This window comes from Ascidiella aspersa, chromosome 5 (genome assembly GCF_963924565.1).
Source record: "Ascidiella aspersa chromosome 5, kaAscAspe10.2, whole genome shotgun sequence".
Classification (NCBI taxonomy): domain Eukaryota; kingdom Metazoa; phylum Chordata; class Ascidiacea; order Phlebobranchia; family Ascidiidae; genus Ascidiella; species Ascidiella aspersa.
This window is the reverse complement of record NC_139451.1, coordinates 6,468,945-6,487,520: the sequence shown is the minus strand read 5'-3', so window position 1 is coordinate 6,487,520 and position 18,576 is coordinate 6,468,945. Positions and strand designations below refer to the sequence as shown.

The following is an 18,576-nucleotide window of genomic DNA, read 5'->3' as shown; positions in this document are numbered from 1 at the left end:
CTCCTAATTACCTTCTCTTCCGACTTCAACTTGATGGCGTCATTACGTGACGTCACTGCGTCTTTATTTAGTCGTTCCTGATCAAATTGTCGAAGTTGCTTCGTGGTCATAGGGTTGGGTTATGTCTACTTTGCTGAAGTTTAGACTAAACCTTTTGTGGGGATGTTGTACTTCCTCTAATTTAATGTTTACTGAATAAATTTTATTTCTTACTTCAGTTTCGAGAAAATCTTAGTAATTGTCCAACAATTTCTGTATTATGAAGAGACCTTCATTGGTTAATTTGAACGATTGGAATGTAAGTTTAACATCGCATAACTGCACAACTCAATTACATACACTTAAAGATAGTTGTACAAATATGGCATACGACATTGCGCAAGCAAAGTCAAGAAAATATGGGAAAGACTTTTAAATTATTTACATTTTCTAAAGGGATATAAAGGGATTGTTGGACTTTGCGATAAATGTCAAAATAATTAACTGAGTATATCTGACACAAAAATAGCAAGTATTATAAGTTATCTTATTTTTGGCCGTGCAGAAACAAAAAAGTATGACATATACAATGGTATTGCTGAAAACCAACATGTAATACACAAGTGGACCGAAACCTTTACTATTCCATCAACGAATTACCGGACAGGTTTCTGGGATACTGTACGTTGTTTGCCCGTATAGTTCCATCTTGTCTATAGTCATTGCGACCACGTGGTCAATTGGACACACACAGTCCTGTGCTATCGCCAAGATTTCACTCGAACTCAGGACCCGGGGCCACAGCATAGCATTTTTCACCGTTCCTCTGTCAACATTGAAAAAAAGAGAGGTTATTTACCCGGCTAACAAAGCAAAATCAATCTATAATTTACCTATAGGGACACGAGTGAGCCAGGAAAATAGCAAATAGGCATTTCCTGAAGCTATTTACCGGTCTAACAAAATAGCCTAATTTGAAAGCAAAAAATCCTAGAAGTAAAGCGAAGCTTGGAAATTTAAATTGATTAATTCCACCATCCGAACCCAAACGCTAAGCACAAACCTAATACAATCAATGTTTTATTATCACTATTGGTCTGCGTACCCGAAAAAGTCTTACGAAATACGTTTGTCAGATAACAACTTTCTTGTAATGACTTGCAAATTATGCGTTTTAAATGTCATTAAGACACTTTTTTTCAAATGACCTTACTTTACTTGAGTCTTTTACGCAAAATGACTTGGGTTGAAATAACGTGTTTTTGTTAGGTATTTTTTTTATAAAATTGAGCTATTTATCCTAATTTTTGCACATAAATCCTAATTTTTAAACAAAACATATGTTGTAGTTTATGACAAGGAAGATACTTGAAGTTGACTTGCTGTAATTATGACTCGATTTGGATTTGATTCGGACTTAAGTTGTTTCACAAATTTCTTGACTGGGACTTAAATCATTTAAAATTACTTCTTAACAACACGAAGTTTCACATTGCTACATCGCTAAAACTTAACGTGATCCGAAAAAATTGTAAAAGATAAATGGTGTGTAACCACATTGTTATACGAACCATAATGTTTAGATATTTATATGACTAATTAAACAGGTAAACAGCGTTGCTAAGCTTTTTGGTAACCGAAAATATACCAGTTCACATATCCACTTAAAAATATATGTGGCTTGTAGCGTCACTCATCATAATTCTTGTATTAATTACACATTTAAAGTAATATAGATAAATCGTATTGTGTAAATTCAAATGTGATGTATTTAGGAGTTTCTTGTATGGTTTTCGTCATGGAAAATGTTGTAGAATATTTCGCGCTGCTTTCAAAACATGTTGTTGTCACAGTTCCCGGCTGCCCAAAAGGCTTGGGGTTATGACACATTTCCGTTACAGATAAAAGTATTTGCCTGTGTAAGCATGTTGCTATCACAGTTCCCGGCTGCCCAATAGGTTTCGCGTTATATTAAATAAAATAAATTTTTTTATCGCCCGTATGTTTTGAAGCTGTGTCCGTCACGTTGTTTACTGTTTATCTGTAGTCAGGGTCTTTGTTAAAACCGTATTTGGACAGAAATTATATTTACGCGTATAAGACAAAGTCGAGAAAAACGACTTATAGCAACGCTCTTTGTCACGTGATATGCTATGCAATAAGTTAAAATAATGTAGAAATTGATACGCATGTCACCTCTGTTGCTTTTGTTGTTATGCAGATTTCTCTCGTAAAATTTCCTTCATAAGCAGAGACTTGAATCAATAAAATGCTCACTTTAAGCCAACAAAAATCGAGTGGAAGTATGTTAGAAACAGGAAACAGCCAAATGAACAATTTGACTATTAAATCCCCCATCTTGGAGAAGTGGGGTTCATCAGACAAAGACTTAAATGAGACCTCATAATTAACCCACTTGCTTCAGACTCTTTTTAGAACTGTGCGTTTTTTTATATTCTTTACAAACAATCGGACAGTTAATTCAGCTTGATGAAACAAACTATTTTAACCTGTTCCAGTTATATATTTTTCTGTATTTGGTTTGGTTGATGTTGTAACCCTTATAAAAATTTAAAAATCAAAAAATAATAATAACGCATTTTAAGTCGCAATCGGTACTGTATGGAGTTAAAAAATGTTTTTATATTTTTATTGAAAAAATTGGCAAAATTAAGAAATTTCCTATAGCGAAAACTTATTAGCACCGTTTAATCTCAATTAACTATTTTTTTAAAAGGTTTTTGAAAGAACTTATAGTCATATTTTTTGTTGGGGTTTTTGTTATTATCGACCGTTTTACCAACGTAAAGGCCTACAAACTTACGTCATAGATTGGTCCCGTTCGAATCCAGTTGCAATCCCGTCTTGTTCTTGCCCCAGCACTAGACTCCCACCCCCCGATACCACACTACCGGCATAAGTGTGGTTTTGCGTTGAAACTCCGTTCATGTAAATTCCAAGCTTCCGAGTACTCGAATCAAACCAAGCACAGACGTGCGTCTAAAATAAAAAAAGTTCCGTAGGTTACTTGTCGAATAATTTGGAGCAAGGGTTCGGTAACAATATTTGTATTCCTGGTTGACAACTTAATAAATGTACTGAATGCATCACACATTCTTAATAAGTTTTGCTGATGTTGGGGTACAGGAACCTTCGGAAAGGCTGTTACTAACAAAATCAGTTCAGAATTGAAGTGCAAGCATGACAAGGCTAGAAAAGCAACTAGGCGAGGTTCGAACTAACGAACTTGGGATCGTCGCTCTACCGAAAACTCAAAACCATCAACACTTACCAAAGGAATTACAAAAAACGATGCAAAAACATAAAAACGCACTCAACACATTTTAAATGAAGTTCGCTTTTTGTAGCAGTTAGGTCTAATAGCAATTGGACAATGCAACCTTTTATACTGTAAGACACCATGCTCAGTGGGAGTTAGTTAGTAATGCACATTTTAGTATGTAGGAATTATTTATCCGTTTGTGTTGCAATTTGACCGCAATTGTACACTGCTACGGAGGAATTTATAAGTTTCGTAATTCGTTTTGACGCAAAAACTCAAACAAACATCACGTTTACACTTACCATGACACCACTTTGCAGATTGAACGGCATGGCAACGTTTCCTCTGCCGACAAAGAACTTCATATGGCTGTCCGACGCGCGGTACAAGATAAGAAAGTTGTTCCACATTCGAGAGCTGACCGCGTAACTTAAAAGGGCGACATCGTGCGTCAGGTCCGTAGCGTTCACCCACATGCACGCGGTGGCGCTAGTGAGTCGAGAAACATATCTCCTGGAGCGGGCATGGTCGACCATCTGGAAACGTCTTGGGAATGTGTAGCTGCTTAGTGGGCACTCTGAAAGTAATGCAGTTGGACGTCTATAAATGCCTCATTTAAGTGAAAAAAATAAAAGAGTAATGTAAAAAAACTGTTTTACACTGAATACAGTTTGAATATGTTTCCCTTTAACATTTTTTGGACCAGAAACATGATTATTCTGAGGTCTATTTGGATTGCAACGTAATTTTGTAACGACATCTCTAAAAAACTGTTGACGACACTGGTCCATGCGACGCAAAAACAAATTTAGAGGTCCTTGGTAAAAAAGTTTAAGAACCCCTGGGTTATATGGTAGAACAAAGGTTCCCAACCTTTACGGCATCCTACAAATATGGTAACCCAAATAATTTGAAATATCTTTCAGCACCTTTAAACGCAAGAAACGGCATCTCATTTAAGAACCAATGTAGTGACGTGTGAAGAAGAGAGAGAGAGGGGGAGAGAGAGAGAGCTGCTACTGCGAAACGAATAATGGAAAAAGGCCCACGGCGCTGTTTACGTCACGGCGAATATACACCACTGTAGTATAACAACAGAATTCTGCATCAAAATGTACAACATTCTGCGATGACTAAATTCCCAATGGAATAGGAGTTCTATAGTTTGACTGTAGCTTATGTTTGCAAATATTGTTTTAAACTCTTGGAAATCTTTATTCTCTGTAGTTAACCATGAATGTAGCGGTTAGATCACCCGGGTGATATTAAATTTCCATTGTCTGTTCCGAATAACAATACATTGCTTTTTAAGCACAGTTTTGCCTAATCTGAAAAAACAGCAGGATCACCAAACACGCTTTTTAGTGATCCAAGTCACGATCACGTGGGATATAAGTTTGTATTTAGTGAAACTTAAAATAGAATGTTTTAGTGTAGCACATTTTCATAAACTGTTTTAGCCCGTATGTCCTATTATTGCAAAATGGACAATAAAATCTTGCGACACCGGTTTACTCGAATCGTTAAAGCTTTTTTATTGAAAGTAACTGCTGTCCAAACTAAAACTCGTACTGTGTGGCTAATAAGGTTATTTTTTATAGCGTTACGTTATGACGTAACTTTGTAACGTCATCTCTGAAAAACTTGTTTTAAAAACTTTTGACTTTTTTTTAACTTTTGGAGTTGTATACGTCTCACTGTAATCTCCAACCGGTCTGTTATTTAGGAGTTTATTGTTCGCCCACTTGTTTTCAAAATAAATTAGACTCATTTTTCCTATATTCTTACTTTGTGTTTTAGGGTCACGTGTTGCAATCTGATCAAGTTGCTTGACGGCTTTGTCCAATTCCTTTCTCAGTTGAATAACATCACTGAGACGATGTTCTTTAAAAAGAGGTGCAGAGTGGATTTAAACAATTTCGAAAATTTACCAGCTAGGCAGTTAGTTAGTTCAGTAAAATAGCACAAATATGTTGTTTCTACCAAGCAAACTAAAACAAATTTATTTTGGCACTTATTCATTTTATTCAACGTTTCGGTTATCTATATGCAAAGTAAAACAACGCAAAGGATTAAAGAAGCGAACGAACCAACGAAAAAATGAAAAACAGACGAGGGGATTACCCATAACCAGTGTTGTAAACCAGTCATTTTGAAATGACTTAAGTCGTCCCAGTCAAGTCATTGTGAATAAATAACGATTCAAGTACTTGTCACTAAAACAAAAATTTAAACTATTAAAATTGGTAATGTATGGTCCTATTATGCAGTAACTCAACTAGAAACACAAACCGCACATAGACTAAAAAAAATATTTTATGTGCAAAACTTGGGAGAAATAACCTAATTTCGTTCAAAAAAATGCCTAATAAAGCACATCATTTCAGCACAAGTCATTTGTCTGAAGACTTAAGTCAAGTCAAGTCAAGTCATTTGTCCAAAACACTTAAGTCAGTAAGTGCACGTAAGTCACTTTTTCAAATGACTTGACTTGACTACCATTCCATGCGACAATTGCCGGATAACTTATGTTGGTAAGACTGGAATTTCGTGACACGCTTTGTAAACCTTTTATATAACGCAATATTTATGAACATGGAAATCAATCAAAACTAAAGAAACGGCATAAATCATTCTAATTAAGAAAAATTATAAAGGGTTCGTAGCGCACTTTTGGTAAGAATTTATCGAACACCGGTATAGAGAGAGTGTTTTATGGAGCACCGGGTTACGTTGTTGAGTTACCTGAAATGAATTGCCGACAAAGATTTTGCTGGCCAAAATTGCATTGGCTGAAAATGATATATGCTATTGGAAAGGCAAGACTGGTAATGGTTGATACTTATTATTTTGTTCCCATACCCCATACTTGTGCTGTACTTCCATTTGACCCAATCAAGAATAAACTGAATCATACGAAGGCAACGTTTGCAGGTTATTAGAATACATATGCTTTATCTTTTAAAACGTTTTTTGTTTCACAAAACAAACCTTAAAACTCATTTTCCAGGATTTTACATAAAAATAAATATGAGTGATTTATTGGTAATCCCCAGTATGACATGTATTAAAACTTGACATTGGTTATCAGCTCCGATTCGATTTTATTGTTCATATACTGGCGACCTTAACCATTAACATTTATTGTTTCCATATAAATCAAGGGACTCTATCCATAAGACCGAAATAAGAAAAACATCGTCATCGGAATAAAAAAAGTTCGAAATAAGACTAAACTTGGACTAATACATAAAAGTCGTAATAACGTCTAAATCTGAGTAAGTCCTTAATCCGTCAGAATAAGACCTAAGTCAGAATAAGACTTAATTTTTATTAGCCATAATCAAATAGTAATAATAGGTATATACATGACTAACTCATCTAATAATTTTAAATCCAACCAGGGGCGTCCAAACGTCGACACCAAAACTACCGATGCCAGACCGACGGCCCCCGATCATCCCATACTCTCACCTTTAGTTTAAGTCGTTATTTCGTCCATTTATAGGTCTTTAGGACGTATCCGACATGTCCTATCGTGGATATTACTATGCATTTTGCTAAATTATGTTGTTAGTCTTTATGCTATGATACCATAGATTAATTATTCTGCTTTAGATATTGCTGCCTTGTAGGTTTTATTGTGTGTTCCCAACACAAGTCTAATTTTATAGTAAAATATATTTCCTACTTACCGGCCGGGTGTTGAACACCGGGAGGCAGACTTGAAATGGGCGCACATATTTGCATTTCCCGACCGCATTCCTGACTTTGAACTGTAAGTATCACTATCACACTGATCAAACTGTATACTAAGACATTCATTTTTCCAAGCCTATGTATATTAATATTTTAGCACTAATCTAAAACCATTGACAGGTTTACAAAAAGAAGTTGTTAGGCTACATGTCTTCCGGATTTTTTAACACGAAGGCTCAACGATATACGGTATTGGTTGTCTTTATATTTGTAATGACTCTTGGAGCTTACGAGTTAAGGGTTAGTATTACCACGCAGGGCTGCGGAGCTGGTTAAAAATAAGTCCGACTCTGGCCAAATGTGAGATTTCTTCGAGTCCCGAGTTAGGCTCCGAGTGTCTAGCTTGTATTTCACCCATTTACGTAACAAAAATAAGGTGGATATTCTGTAATGTACTCATAGAGGTTTCATACAATCCATTCACCATAATTATGCTTTTCCACCTTTACAATCTACAGTTTGCCTTATCACTTTGGAAATTTGATACTGCGCATACGCACATCAGATTCGGGACTCGGGTAGTCTAACCCGAGTCCCGAGTCCGACTCTATGCAGCAAAACAAACCGGCTCCGTTGAATGACAAGTCTGATTCCGACTCCACAGCCCCTGTTACTTATAATTTTCTGCAATGCACACTATCTTTTTGATGCTATTTATGTTACTTAACCGAAATTTTATATTAACCGCCCTCTAATTTAAGTGCCTGTTCTGAAATTCAACAACTTATGTTAAGCACCGATTAACCCAACAAACTCTGCGCAGCATTTTGGACTTTTCAATTTGAGTAATTTGTACGAAACTTAGTTATGCGCACTAACTTAGCATTTGCCGCATTGGGGACTTGGAAATACCGGAGCTCACTACATATTGAAGCATGTATGACAAGCAAATTTCAATCCACCTGGGAGAAGTATGAAACTTCGGTTAGGGATTTGCGATCTTTGCCTTCTGCTAATGCATTCGTAGTTCATTGTGACTTCTAGTGGGAATGGATGAAATATTTCGGAACACAAAACAATTTTGCAAGACTTGGTCAAAATTCTTCAAAAGTGTTCAATGACTAAAATTTGAAACTAGGTAGTGGTTTCAGCAAAACTAACAGCTATGCTTGACCTGATATGATGATTGAATATAGAGAGACCTTGTTGAGTTTCATTTTGACTTCCGATTTGGAACAGGATAACTCACCCCTGATTTTGAGCGAACGAAACCAAATGGTTACAGTTAGTAGTCCTTACGGATCTTGGTATACAGGGCGGACCTAGAGGTTTGACACGAGACCTTGCCCCGACTCCGCAACCCTGCTATGTTTTACCATGTTTTTATAGGGAATCTATTTTGCACAACTGCATTATATTGCGCTTCGCGCGATTTGTTACTATTTCGTGAAACAAGGTTCAATTTAACAAAAATTTGACCTTTTTTGATTTTTTTTTTTTTTGATTTTCGAAAAACGTTGTTTTCGCGGAAAAAAATTGGGAACACTAATGGGAATATAATGTTCTCATAAGAGACTATTTACAGAATCCAGAGTAACCTATTTATACTACAAACATCATAACTTAAACTAAATAAACTTAAAAATTAAAAGCGCTTTCAGCAAATTCTTATTGTTGCACATTTTCTATGTTTTCACAAACCATAAAGACGCGTGGACTCAGACTCTATCGGTCTATCCAATGTAAAAATTTAAGTCGCTCTACTTACGGCATATTTTCTCGCTTTGCGCTAGTCTTTAAGGTATTTTTTATCATGTCCATTGTATCTATGACGTCTTTTCATTATGGTCATATTTTATCTATGACGTCTTTCTATTAAGGTCATTGTATCTATGACGTTTTCCTGTTAAGGTCATGGTATCTCCATTTTCAGCTTAAAGTTTAACTGGATAAACGTACAATGTTTTACACGGTTTCTTACGCAGTTATAGAGCTGTGTGGTTAAAACCATTCCAAATTATTGGCCCAAATAATATTGATAAATGCCATTATATCGAGTTATGACTTTTTTTAATCTACACCAAATGAACTCATTTCTTCTCCGGTACGTCCGAATATTTTTCCTCCTTCTCCTTGAATGTATTGAGACCGAATTTAAGGTGAACATTTGCATATAATTTCGACCGATAACAGGAATGTTTTACCTATTTGTTGAATAACGTTACAAAAAATGCAAAATCCCGAATAGCCCCTGTTGGTATACTTGCCTAATATTTTCTCTTCGTTTAGTTGATTTTGACAAGGACGTTTATTTTTTAAACGCGGGAGAGGTGATTCCAATGGGGCCAAATTTTAAAACCCGGCTTTCGGTTATGTGACCGTAAATAACTGGGTAAACCCGTTTTTTTGGTTTTCGAATAAAAGCCATGTTTTCTCTTAACAATGGATTAGATATTTATCATGAATGATCTTGTGTTTTATTAAGGAAATTTCAATTCAGTTTGTATCGACAAATCACACCTTTTCACTGATTTGCGTAATGTTGACGCATGGATGTTAATGCAGCAATACGTTTGTCAGTAATTCTGTTTCTCAAAAACAACACTCCAAACACCCCATGGCTGAGGAAGTCCTCTATAGGTCCACTGACAAACGGATTTCCATCCCAATAGGGGGGCATTATTTTTGATTGATAATGCGATTTGTACAAACTAAGGAAACCTGATAAAAAACCTTTGAAAATGAGGCAAAATTGCTGGGTAAAAAGGAAACGTGCACATAAACTAATTTGGACTTTTTTTGCAATTGTCATGAACTTTTATTTTTACAAGTTAAATTCAGTTGACCAATACTCTTTAAACGGGGCCGCTACAATCCATTAAATGATTTGCTGGTCATAACTTTACAATTTTTAAAAGTGGTGTTTAGAATCCGTTAGGTTAAGGCCCTTCAGTTATAACAACACTTAAAAGTTATTAAGGACCACTGATCCATAGTGTATATAGATAGGGTGTCGCTGTCGAGTTTTTTTTTACATGGCGGTTATATTTTTACTAAAATCAAGGCGTGTTCCATTAACCACTGAACAAGAAGATTGCAAACAAACAAACAAACAGGCATGACAACACAAAGTTCTGATGAGTAATCGACAAAATCGATACAAAATGTTCTCGAAGGTCACGGTTGAAGGTCAGTCCTTAGCGAGTCACGTGGCACGTGGTTGGTACCTCGAACTTTGTCGCTCCGGCCACCTCCATCTTGTCAATGGTCATTGCGATGACGTAATCCGGTGGACACACGCAGTCCTCGGCTATATCTGCCACTTCACTGGCGCTTAAGACCCGGGGCCACATCATGGCGTTTTCTATAGTCCCACTGTGACAGTGTAAAAATTGAGAAAAAGGATTTCTTGGCAATCCAACGAGATTTTGGAGGAGGTCTCCATATACTTTAAAATAGTGCGTTTTACATCACAATATGAGTTTATAAATGTATATTACTATTCAGCGGTTGTCCCATTTGATCCTAGTTACAAATTCATTAGTTCTCAATAAAACTCAGTGGCCATCGAAGCGTTTTTGCCATTCTTCATAGCAGAAAAAGCTGTCCCAGAGAATTAGCAATGACCTACCGTCTTTATCGTACCGCTGCATAGTAGCCTAATTGTTATGCTAAATAATAGATCAATTTTTTAATAACTAATTAGTACACACGAGCCTTTTATGTCGTTAATTCACATATAAAGGCCACAATGAACAGGCTTTTTACATGCATTTTACTTAAATTTAAACATATTAATTGAAGTTGTTTATTATATCACAATTACAAATGGTATAAAGTTGTTGATTGTTAGGTGTAAATTCATTGCAACGCGCCCTTAAGACTTAAAAAAATCCCTTCAATTAAATCTAAATATAATGCAAGTGAACATCTACAACATGTACAAACCCTTCTAACGATATTCTCTTAGAAAGTTTAAGTGAACTTGCTGTCCTGTGTTAAATAGAATGAAATGACGTAATCTAAGAAGAGTTGAACCTGTCTTAACATATGTTGATAATATCGAAAACCAACCTATTGATAAGTTTCTATCTATCATAGTACGAGTTGGTTGTGTTAAATCTTTTAGCGTTAAAATTAGATAATGTTCTACAGCAGTATGGGCATTATAGAAAATAAAATGTAAAGAAAGATCGTACCAAACGTTGTTTGCATGATACTTTGCCGTTTAGTTATTTTTTTAACTGGAATTTTGATTCATTTAAGGCCAGTATTTTAACTTTAATTAACCTGCTGACGTAAACGTGAAAATTTTAATTCCCATCACACCCTTTTATTCTGTAAATTATTATCAGTGTTTGTAAATAAGTCCCTGTCAAGTCATAATCATAACATGTAAATTCCCTGTCAGAAAAAGTAAATCTTTAACTACTAAAAGAGATGAATTAGCTCGATTACGAGCAATAACTTTAATAAATAAAAAAAAATATAGCAAATATTTAACAGAATTTTATAAAAAAAAGCTAAATGAAAACACTCCATTTTAACCCAAGTCATTTTGTCAAAAAGAAGTCAATGCAAGTCATTTGCTCAAGTAAAGTAAAGTCATTTTTTCGGATAGACTTTGGTCAAATAATTTAAAAACAGTGACTTAAGTGCACTTTATTACACCACTTTTTCTTATTGGCGGCGCCAAACTTCCACTGATACCTGAATGCCTGCTCCGCGTCCAGTCGCGAGGCAACTGCGTCCTGATCGTGTCCCAGCATCAAGCTTCCTCCTCCGGACATAACATTACCCGAGTAGGAAGCCTCACCGGCAGCTATCCCGTTGACGTACATTCCGACCCTCGATCTTCGCGAGTCGAACCAGTTACATATGTGAGTCTGAAAATGAATAAACGCCAATGTTGTAAACAAGTCGTTTTAATCTAAAGTCGCAGTCAAGTCATGCGTAAAATAGTTAAAATCGAAGTCAAGTTTTTTCGAATAAATAACAAGTTCCAGTTCAGGTCATCGGTGTCCAAATAGAATCCCAGCCAAGTTATTATTAGAGCAAGTCAACTTCAAGTCAAGTCCTTGATATGAAAATAAAAATTTAACGTTTAAACATCTAAAACTGGTAATATCTCAAGTCATTACAATACTGATAGACGTTGAATAATTGAATCTAACCAGGGTGCTTATAACTATGACAACACTATGACCAAAGGTTGGGCAAACCACCGTGGTAATTGTGCGATACAAATTTGCGCATGCACAGTAGCGGCGAGTTTAGAAACTGATGAGCTGGAAATTGTAAATTGTAAAGATGGATAACGTGTGGAAGAATATCGAAAGACCGACTCGGAACTCGACGAAATCGGTCATTTGATCGGAGTTCGACTCAGGTTTGTTACAATCGACTACGCAGCTCTGCTTTTACGTAAAGGTTAATCGAAATACTATCCAAAAAAATATTAATAACACAAAGTTTTTAAATCACCATCACTCCCTGAGACAAAGTAAACGGCAGGTCAGCTCTGGAGTTGGCCACGTTAAAGCCCATTGCGTGCGTTCGCGTCAAGTAGAACATCAGGAAGTCGTTGTCCCTGCCGCTAGTGGCGTAGCTGAGCAGCCCGAAGCCGAATCCGTGAGAAAAGTCGCTTCCGTTAACCCACATACACGCGGTGGCGCTCGTGAGCCTGGGAACGTAGCGTCGGTAGCGGGCGAAATCCGTGACCTGGCGTCCCCTCGGGAACGTGTAGCTGCTCAAAGGGCACCCTGGGGAAATACGGGCTTTTGCAGAGTTTTGGTTTGGAATGTTACTGATTTTGTGTTAGTTTGCAAAAACATAGAATGGAATCTTAAGAAATAAACTCATGGTTTAAAAACCTGAGTAAAATCAGAATCAGGACATTTTGAAGGAATATATATTTCGCCTGTACTGGTGGCATCGTCAGTCCCTATAGGTAAAGTTAAATACATATACATAGCAAAGTATAAATAAAATAAATAAAAAGTAAAAAACACATAAAAGCACTTTAGATTAATAAAAAGTTAGAAAAACAAAACGTCAGACTGTCAGAAAAACACTATGGCTTTCTGAAAGGTGAAGGAAACTATTGCTTTCTGAAAGGTTTTTAAACTTTAAGTTTTATTGGTAAAATACGCGTCTGCGAAACAGTGATCGACTAGCAGAAACCTGCTGCCAATGATTTGGGATTCCATAAAGATGTATAGAAACATAGAATGTGATCTAATATGAAGACGGTCTTAGTGTGGGGTTGTAAACTGAAAATTGAATTCTAAATAGATTTCAACGAGAAGGCGAAAGCGCGTTTTTTTTCAATCCGGACTTAATAGACCACCTTGAACTAGCTTACGTAACACTAAAGGGTCGATGTTTCGCGTAGTATAATAACGTAAACAACATGTAAGAAACGTCAACAATATTTCGCGTAGTATAATACAAAAAAACTTTTATAGTGTTAAACAAAAATCGACTTAAAATGAGAATGTACCTAAAGCATTTCAGATCTTTTCTCTCGAAACAATGGAAAATAAGCTTTTGCCTCGCAATATAAGAGATTCAATATTTAACCTTTTTGAATGTTTATCAAAACTATCGGCAGTGTTTGCGAAATTGTCTTAATTTAAACCAAATCCTCAAAAAGTTAACATGTCGGCAATTTAGACTTTTATTAAACACTAACAAATGAATAGGCGAAGTGATAAACGCCATTTAAACGACACGACTGTGAGTACATAAAACTAAAAACCACTGTTGTAATAGGTTTATTATTGTTTCCAAGATGTTTGATTTTTTTAATACAAAATATAAACTACCATATTTGCTTGACAAGCTGAGTAATCAGTCTACTAATCCAGTGCTTCAAGTAAAACAACAATTAACTTACTATTCGCTTCTTTTTTGCTGTTTTGTTCCTCAGAAAGTATAGAGACTCTTTTGGTAATCTTTTCTAATTCCTTCTTTAACTGTATAATTTGCTTTGGTCCACTTGCTGTAAAAAAGTAAGTTGTTTTTTAATTGGCGTTTAACTTACCGAAGCGCAAATAGAAAAACTATTTTTTGTGCTGTGACATACGCTGCGTTAAATTGCACAATAGGTTGCTTTATTTGAACAGGTTTACGAGAAAACACTTAAACATAATACCACACTATTAGGCATTTTGTACATGTTTTTATATAGGTGTTAAAAACTGGTAAGATAGTTCGTCTCGTGCTTTTTAACGGTCACATAAACTCATACAGGGTGTTCGGAAAGTCACTGTGCACCAGTTTTATAGATAAGTCATTTTGAAATTATCAAAGTCCCTGTCAACTCATTTGTATAATACCTTAAGTCCAAGCCAAGTACATATGTATAAATAACAAGTCAAGTCATTGTCATAAAAATTAGACCTTAAGATATTAAAGTTGGGTAAAACTCGTTCGACCATGAGCAATCCCAAGTTATTTGCCTAAAAGATCTAAGTCAAGTCAAGTCATTTGAAAACAGTGATTTAGTGACTTAAGTCTTAAAAAAAACACTGCTGTGCACTGTTGCTGTAAATATTTTCATACATTTATTTGTTGTCAACCATACTATGTTCAATGAGGAACAGAAAAATATGCAGTGTATCGCGTCTGTTAATAAATATGTAAGTACACAGAATCACTCTGTACATCAAGTGATCTACTTGCGTCACTTACCAGCTGGGTGTTCAAATCCAGGAGGGGGATTCAGGATTGGCGAACAGACTTGTACTGGCTGTCTGCAGTCCTCTTGGCCCCACGCAAAAGCAGCAAAAAACAGCAAAATCAACCCAATTGCTGACATATTATCCGTTTTTTTTTTAGTTTAGACTGTAGCAAGAATCAGTAAGAATGTCAAAGCCCATACAGCAGTATGTATCTATAAATAAAAGAGTTATTCGAAACGTTTAAAATGATACCTACTTCTGTATGGGCGTTGATATTCTTACTACGTCTTACTAAAACCTCCAACATTTATGCTCTAAAGTAGCAAGTACTTTTACTTGATTTACAAAATAGAATTTAAACGGCACCGTTACAAAATTAACAGCAAACCATACACAAGGTACACTGACTCACCTTCGACTGGTGCATTCCTCTTTCGGTAAAGCTCATGTCAATTTAAAAATGCCTTGTCCACCAAACTCCCAAGAGTCCCGCTTCGATAAAACCAGCAACCATACCGAAACTAAGAAAAAAATAGACTGTGGAATTTACGGCCGCCGGATCATGCTGAGTTTGGCCGCGACTAGGAAAAGGTTGACCTGATATAGAAGAAGCAAAAAACCAACTGTGTCAGTCAACTGATTGTGTTAACGATATATGCATCAGTGAATCTGTTGTGTTTTCAATATATGGCCAAGTAAATATAGTAATTACATTCACAATATGCTGTAAAATATATTCTTAATCTATTTTGAGATTTCCTTTGAGTTTAACTTTCAAAAAGCTGAAAAAAGTTCTTATTGTTTGGTTTAAGTTACAGATATTTTATTTTTTTATATACACCGGTTCTATAGAACCGTCTCACGAAGTTTTATGAGATCAGCGAAAAGGTTGATCAGAGAAAAAAATACTGGTTACTGTTAATGGATTTTCACAGCTTATCTTATACACTGATTTTTTTGTAAGAAACGCTTCACGATTTTGCATGTCATCCTTGCGCCACCGCCGCCGCCGTTTGTCTCCAAAATTGAAACAACGTTGTAAATATTGGAAATCGCGCTCTGATTGGTCCAAATTTTTGCGATTTGGGGAAAAACCGCCAAGCGAAGTCTGGTGGGGTCCGCGCACAAATGTAACGGCAAATTAAACATATTTATGCTAACTTTTTTTGAAAAAAAATTTGACCACAACTATAAGAATGCCCTATTTTTTCTAAATTTAAAAAACAATATTAAAAATTAAACAAATATTAATATTCGCCAAATCAAAACAAATATTAATATTCGCCAACTTGATATTCACTGTTTTTAAGTTAATTTTTATAGCTCTTGTAGACTCTAAACCTTGTGAACGCTTTTATTTTGCTTTAACGTCACATTTACTGTTTTTGTTTATATTTCGTCTTTGTTGTTTGGTTACTCAATAAAAAGTTCACTGATTGTAATCCGTAATTCTATGTCATATTATCAATTAAAAATTCTTGATGACGCAAAAAAAAAACTTTCTTTGTAACTTTTGCTACTTTGCATACTTTTGGAGTGTAACTGTGAAATAATCTGTCTGCAAAAGTCGACGTCTTGTCAAATGGTGTATGGTTACAATCTGGGTTGTGTTTAACACACCAAAATGTGGGTATCGCGACAGTAAATAGGTTTTGAACCACAGCTTTCGAAAAGTAATTACCAAAATACGGCCCGCAAATTTAATTATACCGTCCGTGACACTATTTCCGTAATGAAGATAAAGTAGGCCTACTGCAGAAATGTTGTTTGATGCCATTCAAAACTGAATTTTAATGAAATTTTAAACTGATCGACCATTGCTTAAAGCTTATATAGTTTTTGTTGCATAATTGTTTAAAATCTGTTTTTTCTTTATTAACGACAAACAAGTTAATAAAGTTCGACACAAAATTTGTATTTTCCCGCTATCCTCAATCCTAACAGTTATCCGTCTCTTCATGAAAAAAGCTGAGCGATCATTGAACTAGACCAGTTGTAAGGTATTTTAAAATGATTTGACCAAACACAGATTTAGAAAAACGAACTGGAACGTCAAAACATTAATTACTGATCACAGACTGAGCTAGAATTGAGGCAGCAACTTTATATACATTAGCTTATCGTGACTGGTGCATTTTACCAATGTCCTCTATTATTAATCAAACGATATGTTTTTGAAAGCGACACTAGATCATCCTGTACTTGGTCTTAAAGAGATACGGCTTTAAATCATGGGGGACCTACGGCTCCGAGCCACCAATGTAAAATCGTCCAGTCCGTCCATTTTTTGTCCATTCAAGTAAAACAAACTCAATATTTTTGGAGTCACAGTATGACGTAACTCGAGCAGTCATATCAAAATTATTTATAGCCGCTCCAAACAAAATTTACGTTTTTCAGTTAAGGATTTTTTTTTTGGTATACCGGCATTTCTTTTAAATTTCTTGCAAGTTATTATTACATTGCCAAAAATGAAAAATAAAAGAAATCTTAACAAAGATATGTCCAATATTTTTGAATACGTTTTTTCGCGAAGCACTTAGAAGCTGTCCGCGGCGCAACGGTAAAGAAGTGCTGATCTAGTTAAAAAGACAGCATCAAAAGTGAACAAACCGGATGTAGAAAGATGATTGACGTGAAGCGCGAAAATTTTTCGCACTTTTGTAGTTATAATAGTCAAAAAGTATGCGAAATGGTGTCTAATTTGTCAAAGAGGCGGCCGGCGGGCCGTAGGTTGCGGACCCCTGATGTAAGTGGTGCTTACACGTTACTCCAAATGACAAGCCATTATAAGTGGTATAGCGGAATCGCCATACATCTTTACATCACAATCTTGAGTTTCATCCGCTATGTTCCAAGTTTTCCTAATGTTGGATCGAAACTGCTGCACAAGATCAACCGACTTTAGGAGCTCTTCAGTTATGGTAACATTGCTTTCTTTGAACTCCCTTATTTTTGTTTCAACGAATTTATGGACGCTGGCAAACGAGGACATGTATCCTAAGGCTTGTTCTAGAGTGAACTCTCGGTGATTTATAATTGTATTGTTACGTTCTTTGTCTTTAGTGGGTATTTTATCAAATATGTTCTGTAACCCGTCTAATACAAGATCATTTGCTTCAACCCTGATCAAGGCTTTATGCAGATAGTAGTCCAGGATATTTATGTTGTCGTAATTCGCAATGCCCACGCTGGGGTCTTCGGGATTGACTGGTGTGATTTTCTCGACGTTATTACAAATTATAGCCAGGCAGCCGTTTGTTTTTAAAACTCGCTTTACTTCTTTGAAAAAGACAGGCAAGTTGAACCAATGTGCAGCTGTAGCACAGATCACCAAATCCACACTTTGGTCGGCAACATCCAAGCTTTCTGCCGTTCCAACTCTGTAAGTGACATGTTCCGTTTGATTAGCTAAATTAGCTTCAGCAATCTGGTTTAAACTAACGTCAAAGCCTACAGTCTTGTGGAAATACTTGGCGAATCGTTTGGTTGCTTGTCCACTTCCACAGCCAACATCGATCATCAAATCAAACTTTTCTTGATTCGTGTTGTTTTTCTTTTTGAGATAGCCAATCACAGTTTCTACAATTTCATCATTGTAGTCTGGACGGTATTTAGCGTACAGATTGGTAACCTTTTTCGACTGATAATAATGTGACATATCGCACTTTTTCTGGCCTAGTCTGCTAAGTACAGCATAAAACATTGAAACAAAGTCTGAGCTACTGATGCCAAACAGCACAAGAAATGCAACTAATTTGCGCGCGGCACGCTTCAAAGTCACGCATAACGGAAGTGTGAAATGAATGTTTCTCAGCAGAAACCAAGAAATACGTGATTTGGAGCTTTATCGCAACTGACCATACTTTCTTTATTTAGGTTTAAATACATCTTTTTAATGAGAAGATTTTAGTATATAAAATCCACTAA

At 35.9% G+C, this 18,576-nt stretch overlaps 2 protein-coding genes across 2 annotated transcripts; both read right to left on the bottom strand.

Annotated features, from left to right (window-relative positions):
* Positions 1–539: 539 nt before the first annotated feature.
* On the bottom strand, positions 540–14,854 carry LOC146141642 (uncharacterized). Its single transcript, XM_083390223.1, has 10 exons — positions 14,657–14,854; positions 13,860–13,964; positions 12,446–12,723; positions 11,672–11,847; positions 10,164–10,336; positions 6,958–7,101; positions 5,051–5,146; positions 3,565–3,839; positions 2,804–2,979; positions 540–805 (listed from the first exon to the last, which is right to left on the bottom strand). Exons 1-10 carry the CDS (start codon positions 14,781–14,783, stop codon positions 628–630), a joined length of 1,728 nt encoding a protein of 575 aa, XP_083246349.1. The 5' UTR covers positions 14,784–14,854; the 3' UTR covers positions 540–627.
* Positions 14,855–17,413: 2,559 nt separating this feature from the next.
* On the bottom strand, positions 17,414–18,307 carry LOC146141641 (putative methyltransferase DDB_G0268948). Its single transcript, XM_083390221.1, has one exon. The coding sequence runs from the start codon at positions 18,305–18,307 to the stop codon at positions 17,414–17,416; it is 894 nt and encodes a 297-aa protein (XP_083246347.1).
* Between the last annotated feature and the right edge of the window lie 269 nt (positions 18,308–18,576).

What these genes read in the sequence shown, in the direction of transcription:
- LOC146141642 (XM_083390223.1), bottom strand. Translation starts at nt 14,783, where the DNA reads ATGTCAGCAATTGGGTTGATTTTGCTGTTTTTTGCTGCTTTTGCGTGG. An exon ending in CTTTGTCTCAGGGAGTGATG is followed by an intron (nt 11,848 to 12,445) that starts GTGATTTAAAAA and finishes ATTCATTTTCAG; the next exon opens with ACTCACATATGTAACTGGTT. An exon ending in ACGTGACCCTAAAACACAAA is followed by an intron (nt 3,840 to 5,050) that starts GTAAGAATATAG and finishes CATTACTTTCAG; the next exon opens with AGTGCCCACTAAGCAGCTAC.
- LOC146141641 (XM_083390221.1), bottom strand. Translation starts at nt 18,307, where the DNA reads ATGTCACATTATTATCAGTCGAAAAAGGTTACCAATCTGTACGCTAAA.